Source organism: Megalopta genalis, chromosome 13, assembly GCF_051020955.1.
Source record: "Megalopta genalis isolate 19385.01 chromosome 13, iyMegGena1_principal, whole genome shotgun sequence".
Lineage (NCBI taxonomy): Eukaryota > Metazoa > Arthropoda > Insecta > Hymenoptera > Halictidae > Megalopta > Megalopta genalis.
In genome coordinates, this window is record NC_135025.1 from 1,496,942 (window position 1) to 1,517,733 (window position 20,792).

The 20,792-nt window shown below is 40.7% G+C and overlaps 1 protein-coding gene across 9 annotated transcripts in view; it reads left to right on the top strand.

Annotated features, from left to right (window-relative positions):
* Rdl (Resistant to dieldrin) overlaps window positions 1–20,780 on the top strand; it is a 157,902-nt gene extending 137,122 nt beyond the window's left edge. For all 9 annotated transcript variants that reach the window (XM_076525933.1, XM_076525934.1, XM_076525935.1 and 6 more), the window contains one exon: window positions 18–20,780. In XM_076525933.1, the coding sequence (XP_076382048.1) occupies window positions 18–163 (146 nt within the window). In that variant the 3' untranslated portion in view covers window positions 164–20,780. The remainder of the gene's footprint in view (window positions 1–17) is intronic.
* Window positions 20,781–20,792: the final 12 nt, after the last annotated feature.

A 20,792-nucleotide genomic window follows, 5' to 3' on the forward strand; every position in this document is an offset into this window, starting at 1 on the left:
TTCTCCTCTGTTGCCAGGTATTACGCCGTCGGATATCGACAAGTATTCCCGCATCGTGTTCCCAGTATGCTTCGTCTGTTTCAACCTAATGTATTGGATCATATATCTGCACATCAGCGATGTCGTGGCGGACGATCTGGTGCTACTGGAGGAGGCGAAGTAAACGGAGAAACGGGACGATCGGTGCGCGCGTACCATTATAAGGAACGTGCGATCAAAGACAGAGACGAAAGTATTTAAAAAAAATAATAATAATAAACAAACGAAAAGAACAAACACGACACACGTACCCGACACGCGTACACACGCGCGCAAAAATATACACGCCATATATATACACATATATATATACACACACACAAACACATACACATACACACACAGAGAGAAAGCGAGAGAGAGAGAGTAGAGAGAGATGGAGAGGGATAGAGAGAGAGAGAGACAGACACACACCGAAAACACGAAAAAAAACGAATGAAACCGAAAAGAAACAAAAGGGTGGGGCAGACGGTGAGATCAGTTCGCGAGAGGAACTACGAGAAAACGAGAATCTGAAATTAAATGTTCCGCGGGAGGAACGGACTAAAAAATAACGCTGTGATTATTACGAGACGAAAGCAGGTAGAAGAATTGTATAAATTAAACTCGGAGGATCGACGATTAAATAAATAGAAACTGGTGAGGAGTCGGACAAGAAGAGGAGCGTAGAGAGAGAAAGATCGTAGTGGGAGGCAGAGACGAAGTCGACTCGATTCGCAAAGTCGGAAAGTGTCGGGCAAACAAAGAAACGTCGCTGGAGACTCGGATACGAGCGGTGCTTCGATTAGCCGATAGAGAGACAGTCGTCGGTCAGACCGACGCCGGACAACTAAAAACCGCGCGCTGTGACTACTTCGTGAACATTCCAACTGTAAGATTCCCCTGCGAAGTGATCTTCGATTTCCCGCGATTTCCCTGCTCGCTGACTGTCGCCCGCGGAAACTTCGATCGCGCAGCGCAGTGCGATGCATCGCAGAGCAGAGCAGAGCAGAGCAGCGCAGCGCAGCGTCGCGTGGAGAACAGGCTCCACGCGTCCGGAGAACCGAGAGAGACAGAAAGGGAGAGGAAGAGAGATCCTAGAGGAGAGATCGGCGAGAAACGAAATTCACTGAACGGCAAAACTCCACGAGCGTGCATACCTTTAAAACATTGCCAGTCTAGGTACGTAGCTCTTAAACAAACGAGGGAAGAAAGAGAGAAATACCTTCGATATAAACACTTGTCAATTTAGCTACCATTATATACATACATATTATAAATATAGTAAAGTTAACTAAACGTAAGAGAAATTGCAATGCTCGAATTGGGACACGACCGACGGAGGTGGAAAATTCGACCGGAAAGGGGTGTAGAGAAAGCGGGGAACGCAGAGAGGAAAGCATGACGACGATGACGAGAGAGAAAACTCTTACGAGAAAACGATCAGGAATCGACGGTCGTCGCTCGAATGGCGCTCGCGCGTATAAAGATCAAGGAAGAGAGTCGTAGAAGAGTCGCGTGAGTTTGGACTGTACGCATGTGCGAGTGCGTGCGTGTGTGTATGCGTGCGTGCATGCGTATAATACGCGCGCGCGATTACTGTCCTACGTGTACGAATGCGTGTTCCGCGGTGTGCCCGTGTGTGGTGTGCGTGAGCGAAACAGAGGCGGGGGAGAGGAGAGAAGGAGAGAGAGAGAGAGAGAAAAAAAAAAGGTTGTACAAGCGAGCCGAGGATGGTTTTTATTTCGACCGAAGACGAAGAACAAAACAAAAAAAGAAGCACGTAATACGATTCATTACCGGAGACTGGCGCGACTTAATACGTTAAGTACATTTTAAGTATCAATGTATGTAAGGCGGGCGATACGTATGTATGCACGGGATTCGCATACACGCGCATCCGTATTAGGCACGCGATTACGTGCAGAGACACACGTACATGATTATCCGCGCGTCGGCCGCGACGACGATGGCCTGATGATCCTTGACGCGCCGTGAGCACGATCGAGACTTTTTCGCGAGCGAACGTTCAACGGAATGGAGAACGAAGGGAAACCAATACCTAAGCACGGACAAACGGAATAAACCGACGAACAAAACAAAGCAAAGCAAAACAAGTAAACGAGTTAAAAAAGCAGGCAGGCAGGCAGGCAAGCAAGCAAAGCAATGCAATGCAAAGCAAAGCAAAGAATACAAAAAACAGCCTTCGACGCGAGTCGCATCATTTCGAGGCGGAGCCGATATTCACGAACATCTTTTTTATTGCCACGAACGTTATGTGTCCGTTTCATTTTATACCAGTTTTTTACCATTTATAGGAGAATCTCGTCGGACGAAGCGCGAAGACTTTTGTAATTTCCGTCACTTCTCTGTCACACAACCGCGATCCAACCTCGGAATCGTGTAACTTCCGTGGAATCGTCGCGACGCGCGACCACCCTGTACGTGTTCGTGTACGTGGCTCAACAAAATGGGGAGTTACCTTAGTTCTTGTAACTACGTAGTCGCGATGATAATGTTTACGTAGAAGATATACACACTCCCCGGGACGTACGATTCGATCGGATGTAAGTTATTCGAAATCGAGTGGCATCTCGAGCCGGATGGCGAGCCAAAGCGAACGCTCGAGGATGTTTCCGTTTCCGCGCGCGCGAGAGCCTCGTCCTCGGCCCGCGCGGCTAATCGTTCGGCGAAGGACGAGTCTCCACAGGTTTCTCGGTCGAATAGAACAAAACGAACAACCAGCTCTCTTCTGTTTACACGGAGTGCGAAAGATCGCGGTCCGCCCTCGCCGCGAAGAGGCCGGAAGGGGTGCGGAAGAGAAGAGAAGAAAAGAGAACAGAAGAGAACAGAAGAGAAGAGAGAGAGAGAGAGAGAGAGAGCAAGAAAGAGGTTAGCGACAGAGCAGAGAGTTTAAAAAAAGAACCACCCTCGGAGTCATTTTTCCCCTTTCGACTAAAAGATTTGTACGCCGAATCCAGTTGAATAATTCGAAGAAAAGTCCTATCCGAGCAGCGCGGCACGAGGGGGCCCCAATGATTCCAGCGGAGCCAGATGATGGAACGACGCGGAGAATGCATCGCGATCGCGTTTATCCTCGCGCGTGGTTTAGCTTCAGCCTCGAACACACGTACACCGCGGTGGCGCGGTGCTTCCGTGGAGAGACTCTTCGTCTTCCCCGGTAGCTGTTCCGTCGGTACGTTTTTGCTGAGTTAATTAACGCCAATTGTATGCCGTTCTACTTCCGTCTTTTGGATACTCCATGCTGGCTGCTCGCGTTTTTCCATCCTTGCCGCTCTGTGTGCACCCTCGCGCGCGTTCGTGGACGGGCTTCCCTCCCGCGCGCACACACGGAGTACGCGTACCGACGCGGATCCGCCAGATTCTCGCGTCGCATACACCCTTGCACGCGTCTCTGGCCCTCTCATTCTTCGGCCCGGCTGCTCTCTATCCCCTATCTCTATCGTTCTCGTGCCTCATCTCATCCCCTTTTTCCCTCTTCTGTCTCTTCCAGCGTGGTTGCTAGCTGCAGACTGGGTCGTGGAAGCTTGCCATTCAGGATATCGACCAGCTGACACGCCCAACCCACCCTCTCTTTTTCCCCTCTGTCTCCGAGAACATGTCTGTTTCTCTCTCCCTCTCGCTCGGTATCCCGGTCATGCTCTCCCTCTCCTCTTTTCTCCGACTCTCTCTCTCTCCCTCTCTCTCTCTCTTTCTCTAACTCTCTCGCTCTTTCTCTCTCTCTCTCTCTCTCTCTCCCACCCTACCCTTTCTCTGTATGCTACCCGTTCTCTTGCACCGCTCTCCGCCGCCCACTCTTCTCTACAATCGCCAAACAGTCCGTTTGCCAGACGCTCTTTGCTCATTGTGCATTTAATAAGGAGCTTCTTGCCTTGGTACTCCGCGAGAATTCTTTATAAAAGTAGGTAATCTTGCTCGAGGATCTCCTTGGTCGCCATCCCCCTCGAATGTATACGGAAGAAGTGGCCGAGGGAAGTTCGTGTTTTTGCCGTCCCGTTGTCGACCCCGAGGGCCGCGCCGCGCGTCGCGTCGCGTCGCGTCGCCTCGCCTCGCCTCGTGCACAGGTTTTAAGGAATACGTTTCTCGATTAGCGACACGGCCATTAGCGGCGCTGGCTCGGCCCGGATTTGCCACCCACTTTATTATTTTTCGGACGTACGGCGGAGAAAACCGTCTCCTACGTTTCCTCTCTTGTCCCGTCTGTTCCCGGTACGGCGCGCGAACAACGGAAGATGGCGGACGAGAAAGGGAAAGAAGGGACGGAAATCGATTCGGCCCGGTCCAGAGGGGTGGCGAACAGGAACGCGCATTAACATTCTTAGCTCTCGTCCGTCTCTTCTGTCTGCACGTATTACGATTATATATATAATGTAAGTATCGAGATACTTCCACGTCCGCCCCACCGGAAGCATTATTAATGCAATTTATATATAATTGTACATCCGTTATCTACTTGGAGTCTCTATTATAGCGTGATGGGAGAAAGACGAACGCGAGAGAGAGAGAGAGAGAGAGAGAGAGAGGAAAGAAACTAGCGTTTTATCGTTGTGATATATTCTATAGTGTCTATATGCATTTATCCATACGTATATCACGTATGCATTCATGCATGCCTCACGTGTTTGTACGTATGTACGTTATATGCGTGTGCCTATTATGTTGAAAATCTATGAGCCGTGAGTGAGCGTGAACACGAGGAACTGGCACGTAACGAGAAAAGAACGGTCACATGAGAGGGAGCTCTTCCGTAGCTAGTGAAAAAAACTATAATAGGTAGTTAGGCTAAGCTAAGCGAATTTTAACTAACGATAGAGAAACAGGCAATGGAAAGATCGAATTAGGAAAACGAACCTGCTCGTTTTTCTTCTTCTTCTTCTTCTTCTTCTACTACTACTACTACTACTACTAATCTTTCTTCTTCTTCTTCTTCTTCACGCGACCAATTAGAATCTTCGAAACGTTACAAGATCGGTCGATCCATCGATCTATTACTGTCCATTTCCGAGAAGGGAACAGAGATTTATTCCTAAACGATACAGTTGGTTGCAAAATTATACAGTCGTACCGACGGTAAACTGTAGCAAATTCTGACGTTTGTTTAAAGAAAAGCATTAAATGTACGCGGTGCAGGGTGTACAGCATCTTTTGATTCCACAACGCGCTACAAACGCTTTTATACTGTTTCCAATATTGTACGCGGATGTACGAGATGTAGTTACGTCCGATCGACTTGACTTTGATTGGAGTTTCATCTATTTTCGACCAGAGCCTAAATTCTCAGGGCTACGATGGTAGCAGTCTCTAGCTACATATCATCCGTCTACAAACGGTGAAAATCTGTACGGTACACGGTAAATGTTTAGACGAATATAGACCGTGCTTTTTGTGAACGCGTTCAGTTTTGTGATTAAAGGATTGCGCGAACCACATTGAGTTACAGAAGGATCCGTTTAACGATCGCGAAATTATTATGAAAGCCGCGATAACTTCGACGAGTAACAGAAAATTTCCGATAGAGATACTTCGACGAGGTGCGACGATCATTGTAAATAGTCCTACGGAACAGATGTTTCGAGATATTCCTTGTATAAAATGTTCGATGAACAAACACCTAAATATTTCCCGCAGAAAGCTCTGAAAAGTTGCAAATAGCGTGAAGTGATAGTTCTCCGGATATCGCTGGTGTTCTTCTCACCACAAAAAATACTTAACCTCGATCATTGAAACTTTGAACGGTCTATAACACAGCTTGAAACGATGAGAAATTCAAAAACTTTCCAATTCGAGACGATTCGTGCTTCAAGAACAATTATCGTTTAAAGTACGCGAACTACGCGCGCGGAATGTCCGTGCAACCTGCAAACGAAACACTTATTCCTTGCTTCGGATGAAACCGCCTGCACATTAAGATATAAGTACGTAGACTAGAACGTTGAGATTTTTAACCCTCGTGCACAGGATCTGTCAGCAGTGACACGTGTACCGAATGCGAATCAAGGTAAAACCACGTGACGTAGTCGTTGATCATTCTTGCGTGCGAATGTTGTACAGATGTTCCATTTTTTAGTAGATCGTCCTGTTATGATTTCTTCGTTCGACACGCTTTCCCCGAAAAGTGCTGTTGCAATGAGAGACGCGGATGAAAATGTTGCGGCCCCGGTGCACGAGGGTTAGACTTGATTAAAGTAACTGAATACTTTTGTGGCCAATTGCAAAGGAAACTAAAAACATAAGCGAGGGATCGTGGTCCCTTGAAAACTTTCCAACATGTGAAAATCGAATTTTACAGACACAACGGTCGCGCGTATACAAATAATACCTCTCGTAGCTCCGAAAAAACGATTTGGTCGACGATTGACCAATCGCAGCCCCATACATGCCCAATACAAAGTATTGAGTGCCGTTGTTCTTTGGGACGTTTTCAATGACACGATTCTTTGACCCTTGGCGTCAGGATTCACGAAACGAACATCATCCTCATAGATATCATTGAAACGCTTCTGTCACGAATTAACTGACGCACGTGAGACAAGTGCTTTTCATCTGCGCGCCAGTTCCTCTGGACTGACCACGGTCAATTATTATTACTATTATTATTGCAATGATTAATTATTATTATTATTATTATTACTATCGATACCATTGTATAGGTATATATACGTATGTTCGTACATATACATATACGATGTTCGGTAAATGAATAAATAAATATATATATATATTTATTTATTTATTTATATCGCATATACATGTATATACAGAACGTCCGGCAACCGTTTAGGGGACGACTCGAGGAGCGATTCTTTCGATGGAAGTCAAGAATAAAGAAATTGGGATTTGCATTTGTACTTTTCTGTCGACTCTGATTGTTAGTAACTTAAAATAAAAAAAGTCGCGATCGTAATTGATTTGAATTGAATTTTCGTCTGAAATTAATCGTGGGAGAATGACGCCTCGAGTTCTGTGCCGAGTTATTGCTGAACGCTCTGTACATGCATGCGAGAACATTTTAAGGAAGATTTACGAAATTTACGATCTCTGTCCGCTGGCAGGATGAAGACGAAGAAACAGAAATAAAACTAACAAAGAGTTTGCGAGAAAATTAATCGAGGAGACAAAGAATTCGCGTTATCGGCGGGCACCTACATATTATATATCGCGTAAATTATATTACCGGAGTATATAAATATAAACGATATCGTTAATCACCGAAAGAGAGCACCATCGACGCGCGAGCATCTCGGGATTAATTAAGAAGCTAGAGAAAGAAGGGGACGGGGGAGAAGAGACCGGGAAAGGGGGGAAGGACGAGCGAAACAAATGAATAGGAACCTACTAAATACTATACAAATCGATCATCTTGTAAATACAAGTTTTATACAGAGCGATTGTATTCGTTAAAGAAGATAAAAAAAAAGATACACAAGAGAGTACCTATTGCGAAGTAATATATACATATTATATATATACATATATATACATATTATATATATATAAATATATATACGCAAAACGTAGTACACACGAGAATGTGACTGTTCGCACATATTTAGGTAAATCACTTTTAAAGTATAGGGGAATAAAATAAACAAAACAAAATAAAAGTAGACTGGAGAGGCACGTCGGGGGACCGAAGTGAGAGTACGTACGTTCGTTCGTTCGGTAGTAAATGTTTGAAACCGGAAACAATAGATGAGAGAAAAATTTACAAAATATACATGTATATATATATACATACCATATATGTGTATATGTAAACTTATATATGTATATATACAACTTATATATACACATATATATCTGTGCGCGTGTGTGTATGTATTATTATGTATATTGTTATATATATACATATATATGTATCATATATATTATATATACGCATATTATATTATATATAATATATACAGGCATATTCGATTTATCGTGGGAAGCGTGGTGGATGATTGATACGCGCAGCGAGTAAGAATATGTTCCGAAGAGACTCGAATGAGACCATTGACGACGATGACTACGACCTTCGGATATATACGCAATTTTTGACCTCGCCTATAAACGATCTCATCGTGCAAAGTCGTGTACACGATTAACAAAGAACGGGGTTGCTTGTCATGTACGGTTTCCGCACGTTTTCGTGTCTGAAAATTCATGCCGAAACGTCGTGCAACAAACGATCCGCTGCATCAACGCATTACCTATTGTGGTTTGCGTTAATAATTTTCAGAATTCACGGCTTATAACTGAGGATTTGAGAAAATTTATTTAAATCGTGTATGCTTTTCGTAAATAATTCGACATGAAATTCTATAATTTCTATTTAACTGTGTAATGCGACGAATTTTTTTTTTAAACGAAAGGTTTATCCGTAATTTCACGTTTTACATGGACACATTAAGTTACACAACAAAGTCACAGGAAAATCAAAAATTGTAACGAGGATCATACGAATAAGCGTACGAGTAGGTAAACTGTTGGAAAGTTAGGAAAGTAGGGAAAGTATTATGAAACGTGAATGACACGTTTGTGTTATGTATTGATATAAGAGATGTTTGTTGCACATTTGTACATAGTATATCTATCGGAGATTCTTGGTCTCCTAGAGGTTCTCGGCCCTCTGCTTCTCTAGGGTTTAATTTACGGGGATTTTGCAGGAGAACGATGCGCTAAATGAAATACCGAACGAAATGTAAACGTCATGCTCGTAGCAATAAACGCGTGCGACGTGCTGCGCAAAGATGTACTTTCTGACAATCGCGGCGTTTTCCTCACATTTCGTAATTTCTGTTTCAACTGTCTTATCACGTGCACATTGCGGAACGTCTCGTTGCACGAAGTTTTTACTTTCAGCCGTGAAATCAGCTGACAACGTTTATACGGAAATCGATGTGACACCCTGCTGTTTTAGCGCGATGCGTATAATCGAGCGTGGAAATGTCGCGACTCTGCACGGTGAGCCGATTATCGAAGAAAAATCAAAGGTTCGAGAAACGCGTAATTGCTCAAAATGAAACTTCTCAATTGCCAAGCGTCGAGAATTTGTTTTTACATGCCCATCTTTCGGTTCGGACCAATGATTTCTTCTGACGCCTTAGCGTAACGATATTGTCGCGGGGTACAGTACTCCATAGGTTAGTGGACGCCACATTGGTACCGCGGGACAGTGTTAATCCGTGGGAAGATAGAGTTTACATTAACGAAATTGGCACGACTTTATTGTTATATCTGTTCAACGTGAACAATGAACGAAATACAACGAGATTCAGTCAAGAAGTTTTGTTAACACGGTCTTTGAATTGATTGTGAATTATACGTATTAAGGACGTTGACTAATGAAATTAAAAAGAAGTTTAAAGGAGCCCATACATAGGATCATTTTCATTTGAAGAATCCTTATTACAGTAGAACCTCGATTTATCCAAATTAATTGACAACTATTGTACAAAATCTTCTGTATCGAGGCGTTTGTTGTATACCGAAAATATTTAACGACCGTTTGGGGTAAATTGCATTCAAAATATTAAGTAAATTGATTTCTTGTCACTTTTCTATCAACTATCAAAGTTTGTACACGCATTCGTGTCCCATAAATCGACACAACATGGAAATATACGTGTAAAGAATAGTTAAAACATCCAGTATGTCTGTATGTCATATTCTCATATTTTAGTAATTGATACTTGGTTAGCGAAAATTTAGATAAAAGAGGTTCTACTACGCTTCATTGATAACATTTTCGCGGAGAAATATACTAAAATTATGAAATAACTCTACAAGCGATTAGTTTGTAATTTATTTCTTATTTATATTGGCATTGTTCAGAACATTGCCAGCATGACTTAACGAATTCCATTATATTTTGTTTGTACCAACGGTGAAATTTGAGAAATTGTACATTAACATTCGTCATTAGAAACACTCTGGAGTATAAAGATTTTACAATGGTTAGCAACATTTTTCATTGGGACTACCGTTACTCTTTCATTCTTTTATCCTCCTCTTTGTCACCGAGAAATATTTTCGCGAGAATTCTTTACGACGTAAGAATCTTTTACAGGTCTTGTAACGTGATATAAATATATAGTTAAGGATGTATTTTACAAAATTCTCGATGAGCAAATAAAACTTCAAGTCTAAAAAGATGTTTGGGATTTCAGTAATATATAGTGTGATACAAACTCTCTGTGATACATAGACGGTAAACAAGACGGTAACAATCGATGATTTATGCACGATTATTTCATAAACTTTAACTCCTCCAATTGATCGTAACAAATGGAGAAAAGAATCGTTACGTTTCACAAGAATATCGCAATTTCGATTGCAATCCTACAGTGTGTTTTCATGTACGGTGATCAATGCCCATCTGATGAAAGTCAGGGTTAATTTTAAATACTTTCTTTCATTGTTTATGTAACCTACTGGTTGAATAAAATTCAAGTAATGCATATTAGCACGTTACTTATTTCGAATCAATATCTCTCCGACGAATGTATGCGATCGAAAACAGTCACATAAGTAGAGTTGTTTTTAATCAGCATTTACTTCAAAAAGGACGGTAGCAGCGAACAAGAAGTCTTCCAACGTGCAAAAAGAAGTGTGCAACGAGGACTAAACTTAGTTCTCGTGACGCTTCGTTTCGAAGGCAATGGCTGACGGAACCTTAAAACAAAGTAAAAGATTTTATTCTACAGAGTGTTTCGTTACAGTAATTTCACGTTCGAAGAAGCTTTCAATTATACGTACAGAGTATCAACAACAACAACAAAAAAGTCGTAGGAAGCAAACTCGAATTCTTTGAATGGAACGTCGAATCAAATTTTACACACGTTCCAATGATCCATTGAAAGAGCGACAATTCCGGTTCGTTCGTAATTTCTCGCTAACATTTTTTTCTACACGGATAACGAAAGATCTCTTCGTGCAACGGAATTAAAAGACAGGATCATCTCGGCTTGCGTTAACATAATTATTTTCACGACACGATCGCAAACGTCCTGTGTCGGAAAGTACGGAAAGAAAGTTATGGATACGAGTCCCAGTAATCGATAACGAGAGACGGGTGCGCTAATCCATGGAGCACTGTAAGAATCAGCGAGAAAGGCAAAAGAGAAGAGATATAAGCGAGGACGGAAATGTTCCTATTTCGAGAACCATGTCACTCGATGGTGACACGGTTTGACCGGCGGGTCGGTCACCGAGTGGTCATCGTCGTCGAGACGAATAGAAGAATCCCGATCACGGGCGTGCACACGAGAAGACCATGTGACTTCAAATCGCGTTGTAACGAAAACTGCCAACTTCATATTGCAATATACATTTTAGTCAATCGTGGCCACGTGCGGACGATAGATTCGCCACGGCGAAACGTGGGAAACGTAAAGAGCGATAAACGGTCTCGGACAGGAAGCAAGAGAAACATCCGCCTTAAAGAAGTATCGAGAGCATCGAGGTTTTCGGTCCGACGATCGATCGACAGGGGAAGCCCGTAGCTTCCGGCTAAAAGCATTTGTTCCCCCGTTGTGTTTTCGTTGCACGCTGTTATCCGTTCGACAACGATAGAGGATCCGCGCAGCCTCCGAGCCGCGTCCATGTTTTATGCATACGGTTCGCTCCGGACGAAACAATCATCAAACGTTTCGATGGATCCGGTACACGCGCCAACCTGCGCCGGTGTTTTATAAGTTGCCGTTTTCCCTCGCTTTGATCACCGATCGAATCATTTATATCCCACCCCTACTACACGTCTCCCATAGTCTGCTCTAATTCGATCGAAATAAAGTCGACGCTACCGTGGATACAATGTGAAATCACGGACACGTCTAGATGCGTGTGTGCGTGGTCTGATCACTATGGTCTCGAGGACTTCCAGCTGACGGAAATTAGAAGCTTTTTATCCTATCCGCGGCGAAGCTTATTTTAGGTTCACGTTGATCCGAGTCCTTTGTTGAAAACCAACAATTTTTTGCGAGTATTCTGGCACTCTTATCGGAGTACCTTCAACACTTTGTTTACCGGAAGTAATTAGCCTTTTCAATGGCCTGAACTACGTGCAAAAGAAGCTTGATCATTTTCTTTGAAATAATAATCTCGGGACAAATTGTTATATTTAGATTAATCGAAGTAATTGGTTGGATCGTATACAGGCGAAACTGCAGTTGCTTTGTTAATGTTAAAAATGATTACTTTTCATAATGTTCCTCTGCTCGGAGAATATTGGGAATCCATTAATTAATCTACACAGCCGTTCCTTGCAGCTTAGTTGTTACCATAAAAAAAGCATCAAAGCTTCCTATATATCGTCGATCTTTCAATTTATGATCACCTTTGCTTCACAATGTGCTGAATAGAATAAAATTCCCGATGCTGATAATACACGCGTTCTTATCAAAACGTTGGAACTTCTGTTTCAGTATCGAACCGTTTTATCGTCAGACCTGCATACACGCACTCGACGACGTTCTCTGTCTGTTTCCAATTGTTTTACGAAATTAAAGGATCGGGGAGGATCAGTGCCAAACAATGCGCCACGCTAAATGCGAAACCGAAACGCGTAACTGGCATTGCTTCGATGGATTCGAAATTTATGATTTCGATCATTTTAAAGGAAATTGATTGCTACGAATATTGCATAGTTCGAAGAAGTATTTATAATTTTAACAATACGAATCGTTCATACGCTCGTATCGATTGTTTGCGTCTCGAATCGACGAGACGTTGATTGAAAATATTTTAAATATAGAAAATGAGTCGGGCGAAAAATATAATAGAATGTGATTATATTTGTTGAATATTCAGCGACTTGGAAATAGTACGTTTATTATTGTTGAGCTAGAATTGTAAAAAATGTAAATAAATCTGGTGAAGTAATTTCGATCGCAAACACGCAAAATAATATAATTTGTCTGCCTACGGTGCAGACATACATTGCTCCACATTTGAACTTTGCAATGTTCTGTTGTAAACGAAACGGTTTCAATTAGATGCTAAACCGCACAGATCGATTATAGCAAATAGCTTTTGCAAATGCGATTTGTTTTCCATAAGTATTCGAAATTGCGAAGAAACTTTACGTGCAATACTTGAACCGCGTACAGCATCCGAAGAAGAATTTGCTCGAATCATATGTTAATTTTATTATTTGTACATTAATGCTAGATATTTCGAGCTTTCTATAATTAATTTCATATTATTCAAGCTCTCCGAAATTTGGTATTTCTGGACTCTCTTTTTTAATTCACACAAAAAATAGTTAACGCGAAAGGAAATCCTCGTTACCACTCGAAAGTTTAGGCTCACTTATTCTATTCATAGTAAACATTAATTATCTTGTGGATCGTGCGATATCGTAATGAAAATATGAAAAAACGAGCATTACGTTTGGTATTATTAGATCAAAACATATGAAATGTGTCATTTCTTTGTCGATAACAAATATGTTCGTACTAAATGTCTTTGCAACTTTATTGCGGTCAAAGTGTGCACCGTCTTTCTCCATTTCAACAAATTATTTTGTAAAATGACAACTTTTTCATTTATCTGAGAACATTGATTATCGCGAGAATTTCGTTAACATTACCAATTGTTTCAACTCTTACAAGAGAAGAATTAAAACGAAGAAATGTGGACTGACGTCCAATTTTATGTGAAATAGACTGCAGAATAACAATATATTTATTAATGTATTGTATATAAAGAGAATATCGAACTGACATTTCATATGATGTAATCTAATAACACATAACTTTAACAAAAATAGAATATCATTGCTTGCAATCTAATTTTAGTGAGAGTTATCTTACACAATGAAATAACTCAAAGATCTGAGTACTTAAAATAGAAAGCAATTTTTTTAGAAATAATAGGTGAAGCAATCTTACTCGACAATGAAAAATAAAACCCCATGAAATGAAAATCAACAAATCTTAAGGAAAATAATAAGAAAATATCTAGAATTATAGGACCTTAAATTTTGTCACTGTTTATTATTATTCCTGATATATTTTACCGAATTAACTAATTCAAAAATAAAGATATATTCAAATTGGAATTACAAGAGTTTACACTCTTTAACACTACCGGCATTAATGAAACTAATATCTCAGTTTTGCTATAGAAATAATAACTAATAGTTATTGATTTTAATTGCCGATAATTATTAATTCTACAGAAATTATTGTTAATTTCAGCTAGTGTCTATCATTAATAGTTAATAATTTGGATGCTTCGTATACTATGTATAATATTGTAAATATTGTATGCTTAGACAAGAAGTATTCAGATCGATCGACTAATATTTTAATGCAAGCTTACAAACAAATTATTCGCAAAGTTAACGAATATCATTTGTATCCGATCAAATTAATAGAAACCTAATTCTTTATAAAAGTTCATTCTGTATCAAAGACATTCGGATGACCGTTGCATATTTTAAACGTCGTTTTGTTATCGTGTAAAAAAAAACATGTTATTGCATATTTTGCAATTCACATTTTACATTGATATAAATTTTATATTAAAACTAGACCGCTATGTTCGTCTCCCTAAAGGAACTAGAAATGGCGTAAGTGTTTCTTAACTTTCGAGTAACAAATTGATCGAATTACGGGCAAACACAGACAGTAGCGAGCGAATACAATGACAGGACTCAGGATCGAAATATAGAGGATGCAAAATGAGAAACTGATATAACAAAGAACGAAAGGAAGCGCGAATCAGGCGGTAGGAGCCCTGTTTGAACGCGAGCGTTGAAAGTCGGCCGAAGAATGAAGAACGAAAGTACGACACAAAGTATATCGCATGACGAACTGTCTCGACGAGAGTACCAAATTCTAAAATGTATTTAATAACACCCACTAAACTGCATTATGTTGTAGAGACGTACGATCGTTAATCATTAAGAAGAAACAGCGTAGGCTACTCGCGAGTATGCGGAAACCAGTCGGAGGAAAAAAAAAGGAAACACAGAAATACCTAATTACCATACATAGGCGCAACATCTTACATGTTACCAAACGCCAGAGATGGCAGAAAGATTCCATCCCAAAATTCATTGATCGGAAATTTATTTATCGTTGTTAAAGCAACGTCCGTATGTATGTTCCGCGAAAAGATTCTTGCCGGAATTGCACCTAACGTTCCTCTAAATAGCTTGCGAAGATCGGAAGGATTGAAACTCCTAAGGGTTCATCGGTTACGATAACGATCTAACATTCGAAACCGTGAAAAATATTTTCCATCTCAACTGATGCAGTAAATTGCAACGATGTCTTTTGCAGAGAATGTTCGCGATCGACTGTTTTAAAAAAAAAAAAAAACGTTCGCATGCAAAAAGAGGAACATCCAACACATTCGAAATAAATGAAATCTTTCTGAATCTGTTCATGCAAATAATAATTTGTTCTACCTCTGACATTCATACACACGAAATCATTGTATATTGTAGATCGACGATTACCATCTCAGAACGATTATACACATATGTATATGTATATATAATACATACATATACATATATATATAATATAATATAATATAATCATAAATATATAAATATAAATATACATGTATACAGGTACGAACATATATATGTATATGTATATTATATATATATTATATATCAGCACTCGGTAGATATAGGTACACCCATAAATTTACCTATACTACCTAGACGTAAGAGAAGATTCTATTGAAACGCATTCGAAACGAAAGGAGAAGATCGTGTAATGTCCATACAATTAGAGAAGAAACGACGGAGTCGAGGGGGTCCGGGAGAATGGACGGTGTTGCGATTTACGCGATTAGGGGACGAATATTATATACTACAAAATAGTATTAGACTTTTAGATCTGCGAGCGTGCGATTGCGTGCAACGAACGAGAGCGTGTGAATCGTTTGAGTGAGAGAGTGCATGGAATCTACCGTGGTCTGTATTTTATTGTGGAAGTTCCTGTTCCTCGAGAGAGAGAGAGAGAGAGAGAGAGAGAGAGTAACCACGAAGAGATCGATAAAATAGCGAAGAGAACCAAGAGGAGGAAACTGTAAAAAGAAGATAGGAAGCAAGAAGACCGTAGACTGCAGGTGCGCCGGATACGGATTCTATCCGATCGTTTGGACGCATCGATATCTGCCCGATTGATCGACGATTGCCTCCTTCCGTGTGTTTTCGAGAACTCGAAGGACAGACCCAGATGCCCTACGATCGCAACACGAGAGGACCGAGTCACGAGAACGAAACGAGGGAGAATGCGAATCGATTGGTGAAAGTGATCTTCCTTCTAAGTTTAGCGAAACGAAACACAAACAAAACAAGTGGAGATGTTAGAGAGAGAGAGAGTGAGAGAGAGAGAGAGAGAGAGAGACGGGCAGATTACGGTACGCCCCTCACCTTACGATTAGCCGTGCGCCATGAGAAACCGTTTTTTGTAATATGTGAATAAAATGCATGGTCGACGAGAACGTATACAAATTATCAGCTCAATTACCATTGATCGTTCCAATGAAAGCCGATCGTCGTCGTAGACATAAACCTACCCCCACTTACCACCACCACCACCACCACCTCAACCCCTTAACGAATATCTGCTAGGGAGTATGCGCGTTCGCGCATCTATGCATGTATTGTATCGCAGGTCCTCGTGTTCTCACGATTCTATTGTATATCTACATACATATATATAAATATTATATATATATATATATATATATATATATATATATATATATATATATATATATATATATATATATATATGTATATGTATATATATACATGCATAGACGCGGTTGAAATCCAAAATTCCATCGAGCAAATGAAACATTAGGCTACCTTGAGATTCACCAAATGCCAGAACAAACGTGCATTTAATTAACAGTGCAAATCAATCCATTGAGATCGAAGAACGTCGAGGTAACGAAGATGGTTTAACACCTGCTTTTGCATTTCGTTGCTCGCGCGTCATTCAGTTCGGTTTTCCTTTCCTACGTTTTCTATCGCGATGCTTAGGCGTACGATTTTTAAGTATAGAACGGACTTTGGCAATCAACTCTTTATACTGCGCCCCTAAGGAGAGAGAGAGAAAGAGAGAAAGAGAGAGAGAGAGAGAGAGAGAGAGAGAAGGTTGATCAAGAGAGAACTGTACATGTGATCTGATATGTAATTATTATATGCGGTGGACATATGTACACCGACGGCATAACGAATCCAATGAGTTTCTGTAGATGAATTGGTTCTCAATTGATATGGTGGAATGATGTCGCTCGGTCTGACCATTTTTATTCGGGCTAGTGTTCAACACCAGATGTGTACATGTATTTACTAGATTGTGCGAACTCGTCGATAATCAAGTTGAATAGTAGTTTAGAATAAGTTTAGCAAAACTCTCTGAACTGCCATTCAAGCCGAACAAAAAATAATAAGTAGAATATCGAATTTCGTTTGAAGCCGTTCGAAATGCTTGCATTGTGGGTGACATAGCCGGAAAAGAGGATCCCTCGAGTGGACAGTATGAGATCTCTCCTGAGTGTGTGCCCTTTTTGTATCGTTTTACGGTCTTCTTCATTTTTTACAGTCGTTCTGCTTACAAATGCACGACGTTGCCGATTTGGATCTCGGATAAACGATAATTAGCAATCGGCAGAAAAGAAAAGAAAGGCGATGACCTAAGAAAATGAAGCTGACCCTAGATACTTCGAACAGCAGAGACAAGCGCGATGTTCATTTGCTTGGAAGGATCATCGTACGACACACAAGCGTCTAACGCAAGTTTTTTTATCGATACACCTAACGCTATTTTGCAAGCTTTTTTGCAAACGACAGTTCCGATTAATACGGCTGCATCTTTATGCAAAAGAAGTTCGTAAAAAGAGGTATACAATAGCATTTCAAGAATTGAATTTTTATAGTTTTCGCCGGTAAGTTTATTCCGATACGTGTCGGCCCCGAAATGTTCATCGTTTTTCTTACGGTCTATTTCAGGTAGAATAACGACTATTTGACTAATAAGCATCAATAGCGATCGAACCGGTACCACCACCCTGCGTCATCGAAGCATTGCACCCTACCAATTGAGGGTCGATTATCGTTCCCGCGATCGAATTCGTCGGTACGCAACGCGCTTCACCACGTTGTCCACATCGCCGCAGCTGTACCTTTCTGTTTCTTTCTCGCATCCGGCGAGCACGATTCGAGAGGCATGGATCCATTGTAAATAAAATGTCGAAACCAGATAGAAAGTGACTGAAACGGAATTAACTAAGAGAATATAGTACGGTTAAGTGGGGAGACACGATTAGAGCAGGAGAGAGACTGCGCGAATGGGAACGACAAAATAGTTGCGAAAATGCGTGAAAGTGTGTGAGTGGGTGTTTTAAGTTATACTCTAAATGAATTCGTTAAGTCGGAAACTTTGAGAATTGCTCGCGTCGACTGCCGAGAACAAGACCGTAGAAACACAAAACGGGGACGCAGGCGTGTGTCCTCGCGCTCGCGTCGTTTAGTTAACAAATACAAAACGGGATTCAAGATAAGAGAAGAAAAATTTAAAAAAGAGAAGAACGGCAGAGGTGGCGAACAACGGACGAGAAAAAACAAGAAATAATGAAGTAAATAATAAAAAAAAAAACACAAAGGCTCTCCTAGTTACTTGCTCATTGAAATAATATTCTAAATAAACGTTCGTAACGGAACAGAAGTCTAGATACGCATCAGTATAATGAGAAATAATTTTACGTACAAATAAGTAAGGATCAACGCGCACGTGGACGCAGTCGCGCGCACGTGTAGCCCAGCCATTTTAATGCGGGACTCGGGGAAACTCGCACTTCCGACGATCCATATCGATCCCGAACACGCAAACAATGGTGCTTGCTAGTCGCGTCGCGGTGTCGAGCAACAAAAATTTGATCGACCATTCTCGAAGCGACAGATATTGTTACCAGAACGAAAATAGAATGGAAATTGAAACAGATGATCCTCCTTCACCCTACTGTCCCTTTAATCTTTGTAGAACACTCGTTAACGATATCGGCTGTCGGAAAAAGTTCCTACGGATTTGCATTATACTTTCCTTGGAAGGATACGGATCGGTTAATTCGTTCATCTAGCTTTCTATGAAAACGGAGCAGCCGAAGACGCTTTCTTGCCGTGCCTTTTATTACATTAGTGAGCACATTCGTTACACACGTAGACTCGAAAATGCTCTACTTATAACGTAAAAGAATCTTCAAACAAAAACAGCGCATTGCTGCGTTCCCAAATTTTCATATAGAGTACAATGGCATGCGTTCTCAGCTGTTCGTTCGCCGTCTTCGAACTTTGTACAAACACGGTGTAACACCATCATCGGTAACGGAAAACGCAAGCATAGAGTATCGAACGAACATTCCAACGATTATCATTGTTTCGGTGAAATATTACGAAATGCTCTTCCGCATCGCCGTGCGGGAAGAATCGCGTGAACTTTTTCCGATATCCGATAGAACATAGTGGGGCCTCTTATTTAATTGGAGCACAGGTAAGACAGATAATTAAAACTCCATCGAGAAAAAAAAACGAAATTACGTTTATTTACGAGATCGATCGGAAACGCAAATGGAATTTCAATTGAGCGAACAAATGTACGGTGCCGGTATGTTCTTGTTTTGTGAAATGTGCGGAAGTGTATTTACTTAGAATTTGTGTCTCGGATCCTGGTGATGCCTGTTTCTACATATTCTACGCGTAACAAGAAATAAACGCAACGACGATATTAAATATTTCGACCAATTTGAAATTTCGGACACTGTTCGCGAGATTCGAATGAAAGAGTAGTAGAGATATAGTTTAGATTCTAAGGTGTGTCACACTGAGTTCTCGAGACAACCTCCGCCAATATCGAAATTGAAATTCATTTGCAAAAAACGGAAAATTATTTTTGTATGCTGTACATAATTGATCGTAATTACCGAAACGATAGCGAGTATACAATTTTCTTTACGTGTAGTTGTAACGTCGGGTGCAGGTGTTATTCAAGCATTCGGTTCTGTTTAAGTCGAGATGGCGTATTATTTCTGTACTATTACGCGATCGAGGGGAAATAGTACTTTGTTGCTTGACATATTGCTGCTAAATATATCGATCTAAAGAAATATATAAATAACACTGAATATCTTGTACTCGGGTAAGTAATAACACTAACAATCAAATCCCAATTAATCGAGGTCCCATCGAATGATCAAACGAAAATTGATTTTATGAAATTGTACAATCATATTTGTGCTCCGAGGTTCGATAGAAACAAAAGCAAAAAAAAAAGAAAGAATCACGCGTAATTCTGTGTCGATTTACCGTACTTCCGTAAGTAAGTATACGAGCGGAATTGAAAATGGCGCGATGGCGTGCGTGTGCCTGTTCGGCCACGTGCGTTCACGATGGAACACGATTTCTATTATATTTAAGCTCGATCACTGTGAGCCGTACAATTTACAGTGAGCATGTATAGCCTGTGAACAATTACAAGCTTGTAAACCGAGAAACGACGGTACATCACTATCGTTAAAATGGCGACGAATATGAATATACATTGTTACGTAAACGAGTATAAAGAGTCGTTGCATCGTGTCTCGTAGCATGATCAATTCACCTAAATGAAAACTATTACTACGTGATACGCCATTATTATGTAAAAGTTTTTATTGTGTGAGTAAAATTATGTTCTGGACGATAAATGTGTATATTGTAAATAATAAATCTCGTCCTTTTCTTCGTGCATCGAATACGT